Raw genomic sequence first — 15,836 nt, 5'->3', positions numbered from 1 at the left:
GAGAAACACACCCAACTGTTGTAACGGTATTATAAAACTTTTTCTTATTTGTCTGTGTAAAACATTATTTCGCTGAATCTCACTTTACTCTCTCACAGTAAAATTAGTGCTGTACATTTCTTCAGTCAACAACAAAGTTATTATGTATATGAAATGAATTTTGCTTTCGTGCTGGCAATCCTTATTTGACTGCTGTTGTTGATCGATTTCTCATTTTCCGCTGCAAACAAATTCTGCAACAGCACGTGGCGATCAGGACATCCAGCAGGTAAGGGACTTCAAGATGGAGCTGATCATAAAAACAAGGTTGCAAAGACGTTGTTGTTTGGTGTTTTTCTCTATTTGTGCATGTTGATTTCTACAATCTCTTTTCCCTTTCCTCAGAGAGTTGCAGACACGTTAGTTTATTCTGCAGTAATGTTTACCAGGAGGACAACTGGCAACAGCAGAATGAGGAAGAGAAAAACAGCAGAGGCAGAGGCCGTCCACGCTGCTTTCAGGATTCGGGATTAGCAGCACAAAGACACCGGATGTGGGAATGGATTCATTTAATATTTGTGCAATTGTATTTTTGTGTCCCTTTATTACAGAGTCATATCTGTAAAAAAAAAAAAATGGTAGACATTCAGACAAATTTTCCCCCTGAAGCACCAGTAAAATCAAAGGATGCCTTTGGGACCTTTGTCCACAGTTCTAATTTATTTAACTTTCTTTCGAAATTGTTTATTGTATTGGTCTTACTACACTTATCTTCTCCCACTGAAGAACAAAAGTCTAATAACTGTGATGTGGTTGCAGAAAAGAATTAAGACAGGGTGGAATAGAAATTTCACAAAAAAAAAAGTTCAGCATTAGCATGGAAAAATGTTAAATAAATGATTGAAACTTTGGGGGAAAAGCATTACAGTGAATCACAATTTGGCAAGTTATTCAAAACTTTATACCAGGGCTTAGTCCCGATTGCAGCGACCAGGGTTCGAATCCAACCTCAGGTCCTTTGCTGCATGTCATCCCCCCCTCTCTCTCCCTGCCTTTCCTGTCTATGTTCACTGTGACTGTCAAATAAAGCAGAAAATGCCGAAAAAAATAATCTTTAAATCCATACAACAGAAAATAAATTTCCAACACCAGACTCCACCTGCTCACTTTTTGTAAGCTGCTCTGGATATGAAATGCAGCAAGATACCAGATACCTGGGAGAAAAAAAAAAAAAAAAAAAAAAAACATATCAGTGAAATGCAAAAAAGATTAAATGACCTGTGGCAATGAATATAAGGCACCAGCTGAGGAAACTGGAGGACATAGATAGACAGATTGAGCACGTCTGTCAGCACCTCTCAGCACGTCTGATGACAGTGATACTTGCAGTGATGCCCAGTCTTTCAGCCAAATGATCTTTTAATGCAGCAGGCAGGTGAGCTGAAAATTCAAATGTACCAACAAATTACCTTTGAAATCCTTGATCATGATTTATAATTTCACCTTGTTGTCAGTTTTGTTAGTGTTTTTTTTTTTTTTTGTGTTTCTCTTTTGCTTTTATCTTCACATGTATTTTATGTTCTACTGCCTTGATTTGTTGACTTTAAATTCTATTGTATAACACGACAGTATGCAAATAAAGTTTGCTTGATTGATTGTTGTTTTTTTGAATGGTAGTTTTGATTCACTCATTCACTCATTAAGTCATTCATTCATCAGTTGATTTATTGATTGATTCTTTCATTCACTCAATTAATTTTTGTAATATATAGTGATATAACTGAGTTCAAATCTGGTGCCAATCTGCAGTGTGGTCGTTTGAATTCTATCCCAGCTGTTACCCTCTTATTTTTTAACACTTAACAGGAAAATGTAGAGCCAAAGGTAAGATGTCTCCCTTCAAAGGAAACCTCTTGTACTCACGGTGAAAGAGCAAAATTTGCAAATAAACAAACAAACAAATACATAAATAAAAATATATGAGGAATTTTTTTCCAGCCAAGCAAACGAAACAGTTTCTCATTCTGATTGTTGTGTGTCCACCCGTCATTTGTGAACTTGATCTAATTTATTAGACAATAAAATATTTCTAACATATCAGTCAATAAAACACACTTGACCACCCTCTAGTGTCCTGTCACTCAGAAGTGTGTGCTGACTCACCAGCCTGTAGGAAACAAGTATGATATTTGCCTGTTATGAAAATTATAAATCAATTCAGTTTCCAATTTATTTTGCAGTTGTACAGCTTCACAGTGAATGAAGGTCTGCTTGTTATGTTGGTGTTTTATGTGCACATTTTGACATGCACTTTCAAATGCTGAGTCTTCTCCACACACAACTGGTTGACTGCTCGGACCTTTACTGCTTATAAATGAAAAAAAAATATGGGTTTCTGAAATAGTGACTGACTTCTCACCAGCTGATTTCATAACATGACCAGGACAGAGCTCTATGATTACAGTAAGAGTGGAGCATAAATGGTGGAATTAAAAAAAAAAAAGAAAAAAAAAAAACGGTTTTCTCTTGAAGTAGCAGCAGTAAGGAGTGTTTTTGTAGTTCAAGGCCCTTCCTGCCACTAATGTGTCTCACAAAGCAGAATCAGGATGCCTTCACTGACCTGAACAGGCTCCATGCTGCACACATCTGTAACTCACAGGCTGAACCTCCTAAATGTGACACATTGTCACCACATGCGAAAACACACCCAACAGGTTGTGTGTGTGTGTGTGTGTGTGTGTGTGTGTGTGTGCGCGCGCGTGCGTGCGTGTGTGTGTGTGTGTGTGTGTGTGTGTAGAAGGTGGTTGAACAAGGGGATATTACGCAAATACCCAAATGAACCACAGTAACAAACACTGACCATAGTGGAGAGCTCAAATGAACTTTGAACTCAGTTTTTAAATGCCTTCATTATAACTATTTTTAGGAACCAAAAATAAAAAAGAACGGGCCAAATTTAATCTCAAAGGGATTCATTTCACTAACTCCCGTCTAATGCAATTTCACTATTCTGCTTTTCAAGTTGTTCTGAAAAGACGAGCTGCAGTTGTGCTGTTTGAATGTGCTTCACACACGACAAACAGAGGACTTATTTATCCAGGAAGGTCACACTGAGATTTGACACAGGATCTCTTCTGACAGGGTGTTTTGGCAAACAAAAATGATTAAATGTGTTGCCATTTTACCATTCTAAACAGCTGTTGTCTTACAGGATGGGAAAATCCTCTGCCACACAGGGAGTGATGCGATTTACATTTCCAGCTGCTGCACCAGTGGTTTGTTTGCAATAAATAGTCATGTGTATCACTTGTGTGCACGAGGTAGTTAACATGAGCCGAAGAGTAAAAGCAAGAGAGTGGCAAACTTCATTAGATGAAAATTCAAGAAATAGAAAGTCTCCAAGCCAAAAGAAAAGTGAACCCGGGCATTACCCAGAATAATCACAACACTTTAGTGAAATGCCATTTACTAAAAGAAGAACAGGGTTTCAGGATCTTTATAGCTCTTGCCTATTTAACATTATGGCCCAGGGACTACAGTTGAAAATTAGCTTTGGCTAACACTGACACATTTACAGCTGTTGCAGATGTTAATTAATGTATACTGTCCCTGCTCAAATAAAGTCTAAAATAAAAATAAAATAAAATGAACTGAGCTCAGAGGAATAACTCAGGCTAAAATTTATCAGCACCTGAAAACTGTGAAACAACTGAAACACACATTAATATTATGATACAGCAAGTAGGACAAGCTCTCTTCAAATTCAGTACAAATGCGGTAAAAAAAAAAAAAAAACATCCATGTGACAGGAAATGTGCTTATGAGTTCTATTTGAACCTATCAGGTGTGCTCCATCTCCTTCATTCACACAAAGACACCAAGAGTTTCTGACCAGAGAGAGAAAGTCATGATGATCAAACTATGGGTTACAGTGTTCCTCCTCCATCGAGTGTGTAAGTACAATCCCATTCTGTCCAAATATTTTATTGAACAGGCTAACCATATTGTTAGAAAGTTATTGATCATTTAAGTTATTGACCGTTGTTGGAAAGAGCACTAAGGAAACAGCTAATATGATGACCTTCATCAGCTACGATGACTTAAGAACGGGCACATATCATACATAAACCTGTTTCAAGAGAATTTTAGATTAGTCAAGACAGTGAAAAACATAAATGAATAAAATGGTTTTCATGGAAATTAATATTGTTATGTTTTTCTACTGCACTGCACTGTTATATGCACACCATTTTGTTCTCCATTTTATTCAGATACTTTGACATCAGTGACCACAGTGCAACTTGGTGAACCTGCGACCCTTGAGTGTTTCTTCTCTGCTGAGGGCTACAGCAGTAGGAAAGTCCAGTGGTACAAACAGAGCATTGGGGAGACTCTGGAATTAATTACAACTTTGTTTGTAGGGCCTGAACTGAAGGTTGAATCTACCTCAAGATATGAACTTAAAACTTTTATTAATATGAGCCACCTGACCATCTCAAGCACAATACAAGAAGATGAGGCCATGTATCACTGCGCAGTCTCCGACTGGAAAAGTGCTAATTGGAGTGGCACATTTTTGTCCTTAAAAGGTAATCATGTGCTATATTTTTTTCTCCTGCTTCTGCCACTCATCTGAACTTGGAATTATGTCACATTTGGTTAATAGAGAGAGCTCATACTTTTGACATTTACACATTTAAAAATATCCTCTTGTACCAAGTCATCATGTGTGTCAGTGTTCATGTCAGAGCTCCAAGAACTGAATTTTCCTCCAAGAACACTTGAGTTTTATTTATTACAGTTCTGCCGTAAAAAGACACCACACATTCATATCTTTGCAAAATTGTCTCAAGTGTGGTGAGTGTGTGGAGGTAAATTTATTTCGAATACAGACTGAAGTTTCATGTGCGATGTAATGAAATACTTCTTAAGCTTTGAACATGTGTTTGAAGATCCCCAGCATTTGACATGTTTTGTATTACACAGGAAACACACAGAGGATGTCAGACTATACTGTTGTGCAGAGGCCAGTGTCTGAGCCCGTCTATGAAGGAGACCCTGTGACTCTCCAGTGTTCACTCCTCTCTGACACGGAGAACAAAGCCTGTCCAGCAGAACACAGTGTGTTCTGGTTCAGAGCCGGATCAGATGAGTCTCATCCCAGGATGATTTACACTCATGGAAACAGGAGTGATGGATGTGAGAAGAGTCCTGAGGCTGGCTCTCCACCACAGAGCTGTGTCTACAACTTCTCCAAGAGCAGTGTCAGCTCCTCTGATGCTGGGACTTACTACTGTGCTGTGGCCACATGTGGGGAGATCCTGTTTGGAAATGCAACTAAACTGGACATTGAAGGTAAATTCAGCATTTTCAGGTCATGGAGGAAATTTTCTTTCTTTCTTTCCCTTCGGAAATGGAAACGAAATGGGAATCTGAATGTTTAATTTGATGTGAACCATACAGTAAAACTTAGAACAGAGTGTTGATGACATCTTTGATGAATCTCCTTTTCTTTGAAAATCACTGACAAAATTGTTTTCCTATGTTGTCTAGAAAAAGGAAGTCCAGTTTTCAATGCTCTGATCACGACCGCGGTCTGCCTGGCCCTGTCTGTAATTGGAAATATTGTTCTCATCTGTAACCGAAATCCAACCCAATCAGTGTGTGAACGATGTAAAGGTAAGCTGTCTTAGATGGCCAAAGTAAAATTGTACACAAAGAAAATAATGCTGTGGAAAAATGTACATTTGTTTTAATTACCTCCGCCCAACAGAGTTGGATGGAAGTTTTAGCCCCAGTCTGTCTGTTTATTTGTTTGTTTGGAAGTTACCTAGATATCTCCAAAAGTTATGAACGCCAAGGAAGAGCTGATTAATTTTTCACTCTGATTTTCTAAAGAGTGCTGGAGCAGTGTTCTTCAAATGAAAATGCATGTAACTTTCTAACAAATTTTTTGTGACATCATGAAACTTTGTAGAAAGGTGGGTAATGAGTCAAGGAAGAACTGGCTGCACAGTGAATGGCCAAAGGAGGGTGAGGTGTTGGCTGTGATTAACGTTTGATGAAGATCCAACATGTGGAACTGGCATATCTTGACAATGCATATTGTTGGGGGGGTTATTCGCTCCATTGAGTGCAGTTTGATGTAACACTTAGCATTCATGGCCTGAATTTTGACCAAAGAAATAATACATTAATAATTTTGCATATTGTTCATTAATCATGTAAGCAGCCAACACTGTTAAGACTTAGACAGTGAACAGTAGTTTGTCAGCTTTCCTAAGAAGTCATCTGAGAAATTCAATAAATTTTCCACTTTGAACTTAATTCAAAGACTTGTGGTAGGAATTCATAATTTAAATATATCTATCTATATCTACATATATGTATGTCTAAAAGACAGGTGATTTAATAATTGTGTTTCCATCCAGGAATAGGACATGCCTCTTTGCAATCAAGACACGACAAATCGAGCAAACCAGCAAATGATCTTGTAAGTGATAATAACACATGGCAGTTCTTTGTTATTCCATTACAATACTGTCTTTTTAACACATGATGAACATTTTATTGCTTCCCATGCAGACTGAAGAGGAAAACCAAATGAGCTACGCTGCTCTAAGTTTCTCGGAAAGAAAAGCTACAAGAGGAAGGAAGAAGAGGGAGTCATATGAGGAAAGTGTGTACTCTCAAGTTAAATGTTGACAGTGAGTGTGAGTTTCCAGATGTCTACTAATGGCGCTTTTCCACTAGCACCTACTCGGCCCGTCTTGGCTTGACTCTACACGGTTTGTAAGGTTTTCCATTAGGTGGTAGTACCTGGTACCAGGTACTATTTTAGTACCTACTCAGCCGGGGTTCCAAGCGAGCTGAGTCGAGCAGAAAATGTGACGTAAACGCCGTGCAGGCCACTGATTGGACTGGGAACAATGACACATGAGAGCGACTCTTTCACGAAAACTAAACCCGGCATTTTTTTTTAAAAAAAAGGGCAACAGCGACTGTGCACATTGATCATCACTGAAGTTGGCAAAGTTGGAAAATGGCAAGCAAACCGGTACCGTGGTCAAATGAAGCGGTGGAGACTTTTCTGTGCTTGGTGGTGGGGCTGCCTTGCTATGACGACTCCACCCACGATGAGGTGGTACTCAATTGTAAAGGAAAACGACAGAAACCAAGTCGAGCTGAGTTGAATTGCACCGAGTAGAGCCGAGTAGGTGCTAGTGGAAAAGCGCCATAACACACCTGGTCCATGTCAGTGGCTGGACTTCATGATTTACACCCATTCCAAAAAGGATTGTTTGTCCCAAACCAAGACGCTGAACTCCTAGTAGATCCTGTAGCAGACCCTGACCTCTGACCTCCATGTAAGCCAGAAAAACAATATCCCCAGTAGCTTCATCGCTATCATTATTTATATTGTGCTGCCTAACAATTTCCACCGTAAATTTGGCCAGTTAAAGTGGTGAGTTTTTCCATTGAACTAAACATTTCCACATAGACAGCACAAGAGCAATGTTTCAATTCTATTGTATTGTATATTTTTTTATGTGAACCCGACAATCAACAGAAGAAAAGAGAGAGAGAGAGACAGAGAGAGAGAGAGAGACAGACAGAGAGAGAGAGAGAGAGAGAGAGAGGAAGCGTTAATAATAGCTCACTACTACTTGTTAATAACAACTGCTACTGCTAAGATTCGCATCTTCAGCAATGCTTTATGCACACCAGTAACTGGTTATGGAAGAATTTAGCGCAGAGATTCTCCACCCACCAGGCTCACAGAGATTATGAAGGGGCACTTCATCCAAAATACAACAAAAAAATATTTTGCTACTGACCAAAGTGTAATATGTCCATTCAGATTGTATGCAATTTGGCAAGGTTTTTCTGTTGTTACCATCCAAACCATCAAAAATGTACATGTGGAAAAACTCAACAGCAGCAGCTCCTTCCAAAAACAATGACACAGACACCCAGCATAATCCACAGCCCTGTAGGACAGAGTGTTGTTGGGAACTGTATCTGTAAAATCTGTATCTGGAAACCTCTGCATTGGCAGATTGCACAAGTGGGAAAATATCTTTCCTTTGTAAAAAAGCATGCAGGCATTTAATATATACAGTATCATTTAGTATTATTTGCACACATAGTAGAAACATTTCAGATATAATTAATAGACACATATAAATCAGATTCTGATTCTTTTCTGGGTTTTTCTCTTGAATGGCACTTAAAGTTTTTCTTGGTACAGTTGAATTTACATTTTGGGTGACTGGAAGTTAATGATGTACTAAATCATTTGGAAAAGAAATGTGAAAGAAATACCCATTTTTCATTTTTTTTTTTTTTAACAACGCAACTTTACTCAATGTATGTATTCTTTATACACAGAAACATGAAATAACCTAAACACTGACCATTAATCTATTGTAATATTGTCAATAATGTCACACAATTTATCTTTGCAATAAAGGTCAAGATTACTGCACATGATAAGAGCTAATAAAATTGAGCTACATATGAGATGTTTTGTTTTCAGTTTTGATGCGACGATCTTCACAGTGAAAAACTTCACCGTTGGTCTTTTCTCACAGCAGAGCATAAACTCTGGCTCTGTGACTCTCGCTTTTTTCTTCCTCTTTTAACTTTTCTTGTGGAGAAATGCAATGCTGCATAGTTCATCACCTCTGCTTCACCATCCTTCACCAAATAACTGTATATTTTCCCAAAAGGATTTTAGAGATTAGTGCTGTAACAGCTGGACCACGAAAGTTGAAATGAGTCACAAATCAAAGCCACAGGGGTTTGTAACTGATCAAGGACCAAAAATGTGCTGGTTTACATTACATCCAAAGAGAACACAAGCAGATCTCACTAATTTGTACAACCTTTTCTGAGAGGGGTTACTAATCAGTGAGTGTTACATTTGTTTATTTCTAACAGAGATGTTGGTCCTGCTAATGGCACTAGAGGGAGGGTCATGGGGTCAGTGCCGGCCCTGCCTATGTTGGCGCCCTAGGCGAAATTACTCCCATGCTCCCTTGCGCCCCTCCATGCCTAATATAACCCCTCCCCCTCCCCGACGCCGACAAAAACCCGCCGGTAGAACACTAGCGGGTGGGCCAATAAAAAAAAAAGGACGTGTCTGCACATGAGTGGCTACTGTGTCGCTGTCCTCACCTCAGTGCTGAACTGGACAAAGACGTTTAACTCAGCAGACTTCATTTCTCTCTCTTATTGACTGCACAAAACTGTAAACGGAAATATATCTTTGGAGGTTTTATCTCTCTCTCTCCATTTATTTAACCAACCAAGCCACACTGTTACAACATACTCAGATCGAACAGAAAGTGCAACATTATTTAAGCAATAAGCCCCGAGAAGCCGTGGGTTACAGTCATTTTACAACAGCTGAGGGGCGTTCTTATCTAAGACACAACGCGAAGCGGAGTTGTAAAATTACTGTAGGCTAACTCACGGCTTCAAGGGGCTTATTGCTTATATAAAATGGTTACCCTACATATAGCCCATAAAATAAACACACAAGAAAAACTGACCAAGCAAGATAGAGTGGACAGAACGGTTGCCAAGCAACACAGACGCTAAGATTGCTTTTTCATCTAGCGCCATCATCATGTCACATCAGGCTGTTTGGGCTTGTTAAGCTCGTTAATGTTGAATTGGATATTTCCATTAATAGTGCAATTGTTAAAATATTGTTCAATTATGTTTGGACTTCTCTTTGCAGAGACGGTGGCGTGCGTTTCGTGACAGGTGCGTTTTAGCGCAGCCGTATGCCTAACATCGGATGTACCAATAACAATAATAGTAAAAGTATACTGTTAATTTACCATTCATCGACGCTGTCACACTGTGTCCGCTTTGGGTGGAGATAAAAGGCAGGTGGATCAGGAGGCAGCAGGGAGAGGTAGGCTATTTCTCCAGGGAGGCCACCGCACACAGTGGGTTACCCGGCTGCTCATATATGAATCCCCGCAGGCTTTGCCCTCGTTCGACCTGCGTCCCATATGATGCTGCACGTCAAACAAGATTTTACAGACAAGCCCCCAAGGTGTGTTTGAACTTCGTGCCTGAAAGTGCTTAATCTTCTGGCAGTCTGCCTCGGTTATGGCTTGGTGGTGGGAAGATTTGTCACGTCCTTCTCGGCGGAGTTTCTTTACCACACCGCCGAAAACATTGTTGCTGGTGGTGAATTCAGCGTCTTTTAACAGACACCAAGCACCTCCTCCAACCACTCATCCAGGCTCAGGCCACCCAGCAAATCAAAATTCACCACAAAGTCTGACATTTTGTTAACAAAAGTCTTGAAACAAATGCAACCAAACGAGGAAGTGGAGCGCAGAGTAGTTTGTTGCTAAGCAACGCTATGTCCGTTTACACTGACACAGGGATATTTTGTGCTGCGGTCTACCATTGGGTTACACTGATTTTACGCCGCGTTCCAAGGATGGGAAGCACCCGTTTATAATAAAATGCACACACTCTGGCGCCCCTCTGGCCGCTAGCAGCGCCCCTCCAGCAGATGGCGCCCTTAGCATTTGCCTATACTGCCTATGCCACGGGTCGGGCCTGCATGGGGTTGTACAAATCGCAGATTTCATCCTGTGGCCAACCCAAATGTTCTCACAAAATTTATACTTTAATAACTAACATTACCACTGTGACAACATTTTGGCCTGCTGGTGGAGCTACAGCAAAGGTCATAGAGTCACCAAAGTCTACAGATATCAACATCTAGCCAACATGAATGCTGTAACCAAATTTCATGACAGTGCTAAAACAGTTTTTATTAGTGTGCAATACTGAAAATCTCCCCTGCTCATGGTGCTACAGAAAAGGTCGTGAGGTCACCAAAACCTTCAGTTTACAGCCTGTAAGTAACATGAATGATGTCACCAGAATTCATGGTGATCCACCACATAGATTTGGTTATAATCAGAATCAGAATCAGAATCAGAATACTTTATTGATAGGGTTATAGTTGCTGATCAACACATCAACATGACTGGAGCACAAATCTGATTTTTTTCTTTCTTTCTTTCTTTCTTTCTTTCTTTTTCTTTTTTTTTTTTTTTTTAAGATTATGGTACGTAACGACAGAGTATCCTAATTATTATGTTTCCATTTTACTCATGTAATTTTAGATCATTTTCTTATATACACTGGATGCAGATGCAGATGCAAATATTGCTTAACTCTACTCATTACATCTGTCAACTTTGTGCAAAGAAACACACCATACAACCAGTACTCGAGTTGAGGATGAGGGTGGATGCCATCCCCCCTGAAATAAAAACGGTCCAAATCATCCCCCCTGTAAAACTGCCATCCTCACTTTTCATAAAGTGAAAAAAGTTGACCATCCCCCCTGAATTTTTTTTACATCTCGACTACTGCATACAACCCACAACGGCTGCCACTGAGGCAAGACCAAAGTAAAAGGCTCAAATTTGAGGAACTCTTAACTTAAATTTTAGATAATACAGTCCTATAAGAGAGAGGTTTGTAAGTAAGAGTGAACAGCTAGGAAAAGACCATACAAGTATCATTTAGATCAGTGTTTCCCAAACTTTTTTTCTGGGGACCCATTTTTTAAAAATGACAAACCACTGCGACCCAAATCACAATGTATTCTTTATCTATAAATCACAAGAGCAAACTTGTACATAAATTGCCATTTCTGGCCATTTTTCGTGCCATTTCCACATCACTTCATCTTAAATAGGTGAAACAGCCATCTCAAAAAGATATAGATTGTTCTCTTGTTGGGTAGTAGTGTCTTTATCCGGGGCTCTCTTTTTGATCAGCCAAGCATCCATTGTGGCTGGCTGCGCGCGAATTACGGCGAAAATATGGTGGAAACACACTATTGATGATCTGAGCGGAAAGTGCGAGTATGGTTTAAAAAAAATAATTAAAAAAATAACAACGAGCTCCCTCATGTGGCTAAAAGGTGTACTGCAGATATAGATCTTAAATAGGCTAGACTGGACATGGAAGAAATACCGTATTGATCTGAATATAAGACGACCCCTCTTTTTCAAGACCCTTTTTTGGAAATATACTTTTTATATGGACATTCTGCGACACCAGCCCATGCTAGCTTTAAACTCAGTGCAGGGTATGTTGAGCTCTGTGGCAACTTCAGGTGCTTTCTGCTGCATCACAGCCCTCGTAACGGGCAGTCCTTCACTACGTTTCTCATTCGCAAAATCGCACACCCTCCTGTCAGTCTCGTTGAATCGACCAGTTTTTGGACCACAAAAAGCCCTTCTTCTCTTTTTTAGCTCTTCTTTCTGAGACCACCACCGTCTCACATTGCACTCAGGGCCACGGTTAAGGGATGTTTATTTACCTTGACAGTTTTGGAGGTAACTTCAGAAAGCCCAACTGACAGCCGGAGCAGCATGTCAGCTGGCTGCCACATTCAACCGGGTGGCGGCGCACACCGGCCGGCCCACCTGATGCCGCCCGGTGCCTCAGTCGGCACCGCGCCCACCCGGTCAGGTCTGCCGGATCTGACAGGTGCACGGCGCACACAGACTGTCATATATACCTTTCATCATAAATCAACTTTTGTTTATACACGGTTGCAGCAGCACAATGGACAGCGACACAGACAACATGGTTGATTACTGATTGCGCAATGCGGCCATTCGCCGGTAATCGCGCTGCGTGCATTAAACGATTTTGCGGAGGCAGGAGGAAAGTTGCATGATTTACGTTGTATCCACGTTCGCGCGCTGCGTGCGTGACCGTTCATGTGCTCGTGCATGAACGCCCATACTGTGCTGGAGCACACCCCTTCCAACCGTGCCAGAGCGGGGGAAGTGTAGCCTACTGTATTCAAGCATGGAACATATGCAAGTACAGTACATGGGCATTTTCAATGGAAAAAATATCGTCTTATATTCAGATCAATACGGTACTACAAATTTACTTGGCGACCCAAATAAAATCTCATGCGACCCACATGTGGGTCGCGACCCAGTATTTGGGAAACACTGATTTAGATGTTTTCAAGTGAAAATTTAAGCTTTCATCTCCGAGCTTGTGATGCTTTGTTTCCTACATCTGAATATGCTGTCCAGTGTCACAACCAGTGACCCATCACTTGGCACAACACAGACAATGTTGTTTGAAATACTTTTACCAAATTACTTTACTAATGTATGGTTGTAATGTTATAGTAATAATAACGTGATAGTACTACAATCATACAGCAGACTGAGGTGGAGGCACCTTGGCAGATTAAAAAACAGTTAAAATGACTCAGAAGGAAAGTCACTGTTATCAGCGGTCAGATCATTGTTTCTGCTTACACCTTGTGAAGCTTCACAGATACATTCTATTATTCAGAACTGTGAATAACACTATAAACAAAGGTAGGTTGGGTGTAGCGGCTCAAAAATAGTTTGCGTGAATCATCAAAGTTCTTTTGCCTTTCTTGCTTCACAGCACTGCATTCAGTGTGATTAAAACACAGACGCCTTTGAAACGACAAGCAAAGCCACATACAGCAGCTCAGCTCAGAGATGCGGCTGTGGCTGGCCATCTCTCTGCCTCTGATAGACCACCAAGGCTTTTTACCCACAACAGACCCGACTAGGAGCATCAACAGGATGTGCAGCCAGAGTGGAGGTACAGCACATCTCAGCAGGCTAATCTGAGGGTACACACTTTTAGTTTTGCCTCCTGGATGTGCATTCATTTACATTCAAAAACAATGCATAACCAAACAATATTTTTTTTTTGTCTTAAAAATATCCAGCGATCTTGACATTTTTCATTTTGAAGTTTAACAATATAGAATTTAAATTCAGCTACTTTTTGGGCATTATTAATGTTTTAAAGGTGGTCTGTCATCCTCAGCAAATGAAAGCATGATCAGTCAGGTTGAGGTCTGAGGACTGACTTGGCCATTGAAGTATATTCCACTTCTTTGCTTTCAGTAACTCTTGGGTTGCTTTGGCAGCATGTTTTGGGTCATTGTCCTTCTGTGCTGTGAAGTGCCATCCTATCAGTTTTGTGGCATTAGGCTGAAACTATTTTTGTTCAACCCCTTAAATTAAAGCTGAAAGTCTGCTGAAACTATTTTTGTTCAACTCCTTAAATTAAAACTGAAAGTCTGCACTTCAATCACATCTTGATTACTCCATTTCAAATCTACTGTGGTGGTGTACAAAGGCAAAATTATGAATTTTGTGTGGCTGTCCATGGACTTATATACTTATGGACTTATGAACTGTATATGGGTGCAAATGGATGTGCACAGTGCTTTGTATAAGTGCCCTCTTGGTGCTGCGCTGACCCGCTGAACATGAACATGCACACATTGACACAACCACTGACTAACAAACAATGATAAATGGAAAATGTGCCTCATTGTGGTTGGGCTGTCACAATATGGTGTCAACTCACAGGGGCTATTCTTCCTGTCTATTTCAGTTTTAGTTTCAGGAAATGTTTTTTTTTTTTTTTAAGGCAAGTGGAGCACTTATAGCATTAGATTCTTTGATTAGATATTAGATAAATATTTATTTATGTTTTGGCTTAATAAGAGCAGTCACAGAGGGCAGGATGGTTACACACACTCATATCAGCTCAGTGAGAGAAGGCCCATGCACTTTTAGTCACTGGTTTTAGTCCCACTGCAGTTTCTGAGGTTTATAAAATACCTTTCTTACATAGTTGCTGACGGGAAGAAGAATGCTGCTGATTCACTGGTGGTGCCCACATCACTTCAGCTCTTGTAGTTTAAAGGTAAGTCTATTTTTAACATGTTTTGTTGCTGATATATATTGGATATCTAATTTTATTTGAGACACAAAACAGTAATACCTCATGGGGAGGGAATGAAACTAGGTTATCAGAGTTTTTGTGAAACTAATTTAATTTAAATTATGTATTGTTAAACTTCAAAATAAAAAATGACAAGATCACAGGATATTTTTAAGACTAAAAAGACAAAACAAGAGGGAGATTTTGTTTCTAAATTGTTTTTATTGTTTGGTTATACATTGTTTTTTGTTTGTTTGTTTGTTTTTGTTTGTTTTGTTTTGTTTTTATTGATTTTTACATGAATGTAAATGAATGCACATCCAGGAGGACAAAACTAAAAGTGTGTACCCTCAGATTGGCCTGCTGAGGTGTGCTGTACCTCCACTCTGGCTGCACATCCTGTTGATGCCCCTAGCCGGGTCTGTTGTGGGTAAACAGTCTTGGTGATCTTTACAAGGCAGAGAGATGGCCAGCCACAGCCGCATCTCTGAGCTGAGCTGCTGCATGTGGCTTTGTTTGTCGTTTCAAAGGCGTCACAGTAATGTGAAACTAGCAAGACAAAAGAACTTTGATGATTCACACAAATTATTTTTGAGCTGCTACGCCTTACATTTGGTTAATAGTGTTGTTAACAGTCCTGAAAGAGAAAACATACAGTATCTACATGTTATCTACATGTATCTACATTTGGTTACAGCATTCATGTTGGCTAGATTTTGATATCTGTAGACTTTGGTGACTCCATGACCTTTGTTGTAGCTCCACCAGCAGGCCAAAATGTTGTCACAGTGGTAATGTTAGTTATTAAAGTGTAAATTTTGTGAGAACATTTGGGTTGGCCACAGGATGAAATCTGCGATTTGTACAACCCCATGACCCTCCCTCTAGTGCCATTAGCAGGACCAACATCTCTGTTAGAAATAAACAAATGTAACAGTCACTGATTAGTAACCCCTCTCAGAAAAGGTTAAAGTTACAAACCCCTGTGGCTTTGATGTGTGACCCATTTCAACTTTAGTGGTCCAGCTGTTACAGCACTAATCTCTAAAATCCTT

At 40.0% G+C, this 15,836-nt stretch overlaps 1 protein-coding gene across 1 annotated transcript; it reads left to right on the top strand.

The window, feature by feature from the left end:
• The first annotated feature begins 3,868 nt into the window (after positions 1–3,868).
• LOC115367003 (uncharacterized) lies at positions 3,869–5,672 on the top strand. The gene is made up of 4 exons (XM_030062695.1): positions 3,869–3,932; positions 4,251–4,568; positions 4,966–5,334; positions 5,533–5,672. The coding sequence occupies exons 1-4, from the start codon at positions 3,887–3,889 to the stop codon at positions 5,670–5,672; spliced, it is 873 nt and encodes a 290-aa protein (XP_029918555.1). The 5' UTR covers positions 3,869–3,886.
• The last annotated feature ends 10,164 nt before the right edge of the window (positions 5,673–15,836 follow it).

The sequence above is a fragment of the Myripristis murdjan genome, chromosome 10 (assembly GCF_902150065.1).
Source record: "Myripristis murdjan chromosome 10, fMyrMur1.1, whole genome shotgun sequence".
Taxonomy (NCBI): domain Eukaryota; kingdom Metazoa; phylum Chordata; class Actinopteri; order Holocentriformes; family Holocentridae; genus Myripristis; species Myripristis murdjan.
Note: the sequence above shows the minus strand (reverse complement) of the source record. Positions and strands in the feature narration are given on the sequence as shown.

What these genes read in the sequence shown, in the direction of transcription:
- LOC115367003 (XM_030062695.1), top strand. Translation starts at nt 3,887, where the DNA reads ATGATGATCAAACTATGGGTTACAGTGTTCCTCCTCCATCGAGTGT. An exon ending in CACATTTTTGTCCTTAAAAG is followed by an intron (nt 4,569 to 4,965) that starts GTAATCATGTGC and finishes TGTATTACACAG; the next exon opens with GAAACACACAGAGGATGTCA. An exon ending in AACTAAACTGGACATTGAAG is followed by an intron (nt 5,335 to 5,532) that starts GTAAATTCAGCA and finishes TATGTTGTCTAG; the next exon opens with AAAAAGGAAGTCCAGTTTTC.